This window comes from Melanostigma gelatinosum (genome assembly GCF_949748355.1).
Source record: "Melanostigma gelatinosum genome assembly, chromosome: 3".
Lineage (NCBI taxonomy): Eukaryota > Metazoa > Chordata > Actinopteri > Perciformes > Zoarcidae > Melanostigma > Melanostigma gelatinosum.
The window spans coordinates 1,199,712-1,207,211 of record NC_136636.1 but is presented as its reverse complement, the minus strand read 5'-3'; the positions used below and the strand labels follow the sequence as shown (position 1 = coordinate 1,207,211).

General features: G+C 46.8%; 2 protein-coding genes across 2 annotated transcripts in view; one reads left to right on the top strand and one right to left on the bottom strand.

The window, feature by feature from the left end:
* Positions 1-7,500, bottom strand: part of LOC306775284 (E3 ubiquitin-protein ligase TRIM39-like) — a 193,118-nt gene that overhangs the window by 162,129 nt on the left and 23,489 nt on the right. The gene's annotated exons all lie outside the window — the stretch shown is intronic.
* The window catches only part of mmp24 (matrix metallopeptidase 24), a gene marked incomplete at both ends in the record, with an annotated part of 28,313 nt that overhangs the window by 6,962 nt on the left and 13,851 nt on the right, over positions 1-7,500 (top strand). The window contains 3 exons of the mRNA XM_079265604.1: positions 4,772-4,888; positions 6,562-6,661; positions 7,351-7,500. The exon at positions 7,351-7,500 is cut by the window's right edge and continues 55 nt beyond it. Of these exons, the coding sequence (XP_079121730.1) occupies positions 4,772-4,888; positions 6,562-6,661; positions 7,351-7,500 (367 nt within the window). The remainder of the gene's footprint in view (positions 1-4,771; positions 4,889-6,561; positions 6,662-7,350) is intronic.

The window sequence follows — 7,500 nt, the reverse complement described above, 5'->3', positions numbered from 1 at the left end:
ATGGATCATCAGCTGCTGAGGAACATTTCATCACCAAGCAACAAAGCTGCATCGTCCACCGACGTCTTCTCTCCTTTTGTTTTACGTTTCAGAGGAAGCTGTTTGTGTCCCGTGTGAAGCTCAAGTCCACTTATTTTAATTCATATCCGTTACTTCAACAACATAACAAACATATTTATGTTGAGACAAACGTTTTTTGTTTCAATTCAACAATCAAACCAGAAAGTACGAACGGCAGAGTTGTGTGCGTGTCGGCCTCCAGAGGATTAAAAATGAGTCCAACGCATGTTCACAGTGACGGTTCCAGGAGACGCAGCTTCCTGTGTAACGTGTGGTTGGTTGTATCTGTGTACTAACGCGTGGTTGGTTGGTTGTGTACTAACACGTGGTTGTTTGGTTGTGTACTAACACGTGGTTGGTTGGTTGTGTACTAACACGTGGTTGGTTGGTTGTGTACTAACACGTGGTTGGTTGGTTGTGTACTAACGTGTGGTTGGTTGGTTGTGTACTAACGCGTGGTTGGTTGGTTGTGTACTAACACGTGGTTGTTTGGTTGTGTACTAACACGTGGTTGGTTGGTTGTGTACTAACGCGTGGTTGGTTGGTTGTGTACTAACACGTGGTTGGTTGGTTGTGTACTAACACGTGGTTGGTTGGTTGTGTACTAACGTGTGGTTGGTTGGTTGTGTACTAACGCGTGGTTGGTTGGTTGTGTACTAACGTGTGGTTGGTTGGTTGTGTACTAACACGTGGTTGTTTGGTTGTGTACTAACGTGTGGTTGGTTGGTTGTGTACTAACGCGTGGTTGGTTGGTTGTGTACTAACGTGTGGTTGGTTGGTTGTGTACTAACACGTGGTTGTTTGGTTGTGTACTAACACGTGGTTGGTTGGTTGTGTACTAACGCGTGGTTGGTTGGTTGTGTACTAACGTGTGGTTGGTTGGTTGTGTACTAACGTGTGGTTGGTTGGTTGTGTACTAACGCGTGGTTGGTTGGTTGTGTACTAACGCGTGGTTGGTTGGTTGTGTACTAACACGTGGTTGGTTGGTTGTGTACTAACACGTGGTTGGTTGGTTGTGTACTAACGTGTGGTTGGTTGGTTGTGTACTAACGCGTGGTTGGTTGGTTGTGTACTAACGCGTGGTTGGTTGGTTGTGTACTAACGTGTGGTTGGTTGGTTGTGTACTAACGCGTGGTTGGTTGGTTGTGTACTAACGCGTGGTTGGTTGGTTGTGTACTAACGCGTGGTTGGTTGGTTGTGTACTAACGCGTGGTTGGTTGGTTGTGTACTAACGCGTGGTTGGTTGGTTGTGTACTAACACGTGGTTGGTTGGTTGTGTACTAACACGTGGTTGGTTGGTTGTGTACTAACACGTGGTTGGTTGGTTGTGTACTAACGTGTGGTTGGTTGGTTGTGTACTAACGCGTGGTTGGTTGGTTGTGTACTAACACGTGGTTGTTTGGTTGTGTACTAACACGTGGTTGGTTGGTTGTGTACTAACGCGTGGTTGGTTGGTTGTGTACTAACACGTGGTTGGTTGGTTGTGTACTAACACGTGGTTGGTTGGTTGTGTACTAACGTGTGGTTGGTTGGTTGTGTACTAACGCGTGGTTGGTTGGTTGTGTACTAACGTGTGGTTGGTTGGTTGTGTACTAACACGTGGTTGTTTGGTTGTGTACTAACGTGTGGTTGGTTGGTTGTGTACTAACGCGTGGTTGGTTGGTTGTGTACTAACGTGTGGTTGGTTGGTTGTGTACTAACACGTGGTTGTTTGGTTGTGTACTAACACGTGGTTGGTTGGTTGTGTACTAACGCGTGGTTGGTTGGTTGTGTACTAACGTGTGGTTGGTTGGTTGTGTACTAACGTGTGGTTGGTTGGTTGTGTACTAACGCGTGGTTGGTTGGTTGTGTACTAACGCGTGGTTGGTTGGTTGTGTACTAACACGTGGTTGGTTGGTTGTGTACTAACACGTGGTTGGTTGGTTGTGTACTAACGTGTGGTTGGTTGGTTGTGTACTAACGCGTGGTTGGTTGGTTGTGTACTAACGCGTGGTTGGTTGGTTGTGTACTAACGTGTGGTTGGTTGGTTGTGTACTAACGCGTGGTTGGTTGGTTGTGTACTAACGCGTGGTTGGTTGGTTGTGTACTAACGCGTGGTTGGTTGGTTGTGTACTAACGCGTGGTTGGTTGGTTGTGTACTAACGCGTGGTTGGTTGGTTGTGTACTAACGCGTGGTTGGTTGGTTGTGTACTAACGTGTGGTTGGTTGGTTGTGTACTAACACGTGGTTGGTTGGTTGTGTACTAACGTGTGGTTGGTTGGTTGTGTACTAACACGTGGTTGGTTGGTTGTGTACTAACGTGTGGTTGGTTGGTTGTGTACTAACGCGTGGTTGGTTGGTTGTGTACTAACGTGTGGTTGGTTGGTTGTGTACTAACGTGTGGTTGGTTGGTTGTGTACTAACGCGTGGTTGGTTGGTTGTGTCTGTGTACTAACGCGTGGTTGGTTGGTTGTGTACTAACGTGTGGTTGGTTGGTTGTGTACTAACGCGTGGTTGGTTGGTTGTGTACTAACGCGTGGTTGGTTGGTTGTGTACTAACGTGTGGTTGGTTGGTTGTGTACTAACGTGTGGTTGGTTGGTTGTGTACTAACGCGTGGTTGGTTGGTTGTGTACTAACGCGTGGTTGGTTGGTTGTGTACTAACGTGTGGTTGGTTGGTTGTGTACTAACACGTGGTTGGTTGGTTGTGTACTAACGCGTGGTTGGTTGGTTGTGTACTAACGCGTGGTTGGTTGGTTGTGTACTAACGCGTGGTTGGTTGGTTGTGTACTAACGCGTGGTTGGTTGGTTGTGTACTAACGTGTGGTTGGTTGGTTGTGTACTAACGCGTGGTTGGTTGGTTGTGTACTAACACGTGGTTGGTTGGTTGTGTACTAACGTGTGGTTGGTTGGTTGTGTACTAACGTGTGGTTGGTTGGTTGTGTACTAACGCGTGGTTGGTTGGTTGTGTACTAACGCGTGGTTGGTTGGTTGTGTACTAACGTGTGGTTGGTTGGTTGTGTACTAACACGTGGTTGGTTGGTTGTGTACTAACGCGTGGTTGGTTGGTTGTGTACTAACGCGTGGTTGGTTGGTTGTGTACTAACGCGTGGTTGGTTGGTTGTGTACTAACGCGTGGTTGGTTGGTTGTGTACTAACGCGTGGTTGGTTGGTTGTGTACTAACGCGTGGTTGGTTGGTTGTGTACTAACGCGTGGTTGGTTGGTTGTGTACTAACGCGTGGTTGGTTGGTTGTGTACTAACGCGTGGTTGGTTGGTTGTGTACTAACGCGTGGTTGGTTGGTTGTGTACTAACATGTGGTTGGTTGGTTGTGTCTGTGTACTAACATGTGGTTGGTTGGTTGTGTCTGTGTACTAACATGTGGTTGGTTGGTTGTGTCTGTGTACTAACATGTGGTTGGTTGGTTGTGTACTAACGCGTGGTTGGTTGGTTGTGTACTAACACGTGGTTGGTTGGTTGTGTACTAACATGTGGTTGGTTGGTTGTGTCTGTGTACTAACACGTGGTTGGTTGGTTGTGTACTAACATGTGGTTGGTTGTGTCTGTGTACTAACATGTGGTTGGTTGGTTGTGTCTGTGTACTAACATGTGGTTGGTTGGTTGTGTCTGTGTACTAACACGTGGTTGGTTGGTTGTGTACTAACATGTGGTTGGTTGTGTCTGTGTACTAACATGTGGTTGGTTGGTTGTGTCTGTGTACTAACATGTGGTTGGTTGTGTCTGTGTACTAACATGTGGTTGGTTGTGTCTGTGTACTAACATGTGGTTGGTTGGTTGTGTCTGTGTACTAACATGTGGTTGGTTGGTTGTGTCTGTGTACTAACGTGTGGTTGGTTGGTTGTGTACTAACATGTGGTTGGTTGGTTGTGTCTGTGTACTAACGCGTGGTTGGTTGGTTGTGTACTAACATGTGGTTGGTTGTGTCTGTGTACTAACATGTGGTTGGTTGGTTGTGTCTGTGTACTAACATGTGGTTGGTTGTGTCTGTGTACTAACATGTGGTTGGTTGGTTGTGTCTGTGTACTAACACGTGGTTGGTTGGTTGTGTACTAACATGTGGTTGGTTGTGTCTGTGTACTAACATGTGGTTGGTTGGTTGTGTCTGTGTACTAACACGTGGTTGGTTGGTTGTGTACTAACATGTGGTTGGTTGTGTCTGTGTACTAACATGTGGTTGGTTGGTTGTGTCTGTGTACTAACATGTGGTTGGTTGGTTGTGTCTGTGTACTAACGTGTGGTTGGTTGGTTGTGTACTAACATGTGGTTGGTTGGTTGTGTCTGTGTACTAACATGTGGTTGGTTGGTTGTGTCTGTGTACTAACACGTGGTTGGTTGGTTGTGTCTGTGTACTAACATGTGGTTGGTTGTGTCTGTGTACTAACATGTGGTTGGTTGTGTCTGTGTACTAACATGTGGTTGGTTGGTTGTGTCTGTGTACTAACATGTGGTTGGTTGGTTGTGTCTGTACTAACATGTGGTTGGTTGTGTCTGTGTACTAACATGTGGTTGGTTGGTTGTGTCTGTGTACTAACATGTGGTTGGTTGGTTGTGTCTGTGTACTAACACGTGGTTGGTTGGTTGTGTCTGTGTACTAACATGTGGTTGGTTGGTTGTGTCTGTGTACTAACATGTGGTTGGTTGGTTGTGTCTGTGTACTAACATGTGGTTGGTTGTGTCTGTGTACTAACACGTGGTTGGTTGGTTGTGGGCAGGTGGATGAGGAGGCCTCGCTGTGGCGTCCCCGATCATCCTCACACCAGCCGGCGGCAGAGGAACAAACGCTACGCCCTGACGGGACAGAAGTGGAGAGATAAAAAGATCTCCTACAGGTATTTATCCATCTCTCTGTTCTCTCTCGTCATCTGTAATTATCAATTATTCTCTCTCTTCTCTCTCCTTTCCTTTCCTTTCTCCATCCTCCTCCCTTCCCTCCTCGAGTCTGGACTTGGCTAATGTAAACAAGCTCCGTCCCACGGGGACCCTGAATGCATCACTGCATTACATCCTCCCACTCATCTCTCTCTCTCGCTCTCTCTCTCTCTCTCTCTCGTCTTCCTCTTCATTCCTCCTCTCCCTCCACCTTATTCTTTCTTCTTCTACAGTCTACATTTAGTAAACCCTCCACCGTGTGATGCTCAGCCATGTAATATAGATCTAATGCAGATTACAGCCCTTGAACGCATCCCAGCTCCCATTGTTGCTTCTGCCCACTTCATGCTCTCCTTTCTCCGTCTCTTGCTCTCATATTCAAATTCATAACGAGCTTTAGTGCCATGGATCAAATGGAAACAATGCTCCGTGTATTTGGACAGTTAAATCGTTATGGCGCCTTGTGTCTGTCGGCCATTATTGAATTCAGTCCGTCTGCCGTTTCAAACATCAACACTGGTGACCAAATATTACAACTCAGTCTCATTAAGTATTCATGAAATGTAATCTGTTGGTTTGTGAACAGGGAGACAGTGTCCCTAATGTTCTAACCCTCAGAAAAACGTTACGTTAAAAATGAAAGTTTGGTTTGGTCAACAAAACCAACAGAAACCCTCGTTTCCACCTATATTCATCTTTTTTGATATTATAAAGTGTGTAATTTGCTCTGACTGCTGCTTAGTCACATGGATGCATTTCATTCATGTGTCCACCACAGTAAGGATGCTAATTGACTTTCCATTGGCATTATTTTTGTACTGAGCGACCCGAAAAAAAGCAGACATTTTGTGTCCCTGCACACAAAACCAACAGATTGCATTTAGTGACTATTCATGAAACTGAGCTGAATGTTCTCGTGGACTAGCAGGGACTGGAGGTGAAGCCATTGTGTCGGTTACCATCAGGAGGAGAGATGCAAACTTTCCCCCCGTCTCCCTCTTTACAGCCTGCTCTCCCACCACACCGCCCGACTCACAGCTTCACGGGTCTAATGTAAATTACGCCGCTCCCACGAGACCCTGAAGGCATCGTTGCACTCTGCAGCGTCACGTTGAACCCACGGTGTGAGATCACGGTCATATCTGGTTTCCGCTCACTGTTTGTGCGTTCCCTCAGGAGCTCCTCCTCGCGTTTCACCTGTTGTCTCTGACATTCATAGCGATACAGAAGATGTGTTGAGTCGACATCTCATGAAATGATTGAGCGTGTTGTCCACGTGATAAAGAATGAAGGAAGAAGACCTCTGAAGCCCGACAGGACGAGCAGCAGAGATGAGTTCAGGACACGATGATTGTTCCTCGTGTGAAACCAGGAGTCAGCGGTGACTCGTTCACCGCGGCGCTCGTGGAGTTATTTCAACTCAAACACGTCTCATCTGAAGCTGTCCACGGACGGGAGCTTTATTTTGAAAATACTTCATGTAACGAGCGGAGAGACACGAGCTGATGGACTTTTGGAGGAAAATGTAGATGGCATGCGAGGAACGCGTCTCGCTGTGATTGGAGATTCTAACCTTTATTATTTCATAATGAGTGCGTCTGTAAACACATTTTAAATCTGTTCTTCTCTGCAGCATCTCCAACTTCACCCCTAAAGTGGGCGAGAAGGACACCCAGAGAGCCATCCGACAGGCCTTCAACGTGTGGCAGACGGTCACGCCGCTCTCCTTCCAGGTCAGAGCTTCACATCATCATCATCATCATCATCATCATCATCACCATCATCATCATCATCATCATCACCATCATCATCATCATCACCATCATCACCATCATCATCATCATCATCATCAACGTGCTGTGATCCGTTACACCAGCTCCGTCTCACGTGCTTTGTGTTCAGGACGACGTTCGTTAAAAGGAAAGTTGGGTTTGCGGTTGAGACTGTCGACCGATCGTCGTCTTCAGAGATCATGAAGTGCGTCGCGCTGTTACAGTCACATGGATGCATTTAGCGTGTGTGTTCACCACAATAATGATCTGAATTGACTTTTCTCACTATTTGCTGAGCTGCCGTGATGCAGTGCGTCTGTGTGACTGTTTATGTCTTGCATACATTTGAAGGCATCCAGGAAAACAATACAGAATAGAACGAAAATGATCAAAACAAATGAAAAGAAGATGACGAATCTGTGGATGAGAGGCTGAGGCTTTTAGGAACCAAACAGTTGCTTGTTTTACTCTTCTAACTCTAAATTGTATTCATGAAGTGTATACGTCTGTAAAGGAGTTGTTCCTCTGAGATAACTGATGGAGTTCTGCTGTGGAGTCACAGTGTGATGACACTGAGACGCTCGTACCAGCTCGCGCTGCTTGAGATGAACTGACGCCGGTTTCTCTGCTGCTCTCGCGTCCCCGATCAGGAGGTTCCGTACTCGGAGATCAAGAACGAGGGCAAAGAGGCGGACATCATGATCTTCTTCGCCTCCGGGTTCCACGGCGACAGCTCTCCGTTCGACGGGGAGGGGGGGTTCCTGGCGCACGCCTACTTCCCCGGCGCCGGCATCGGAGGA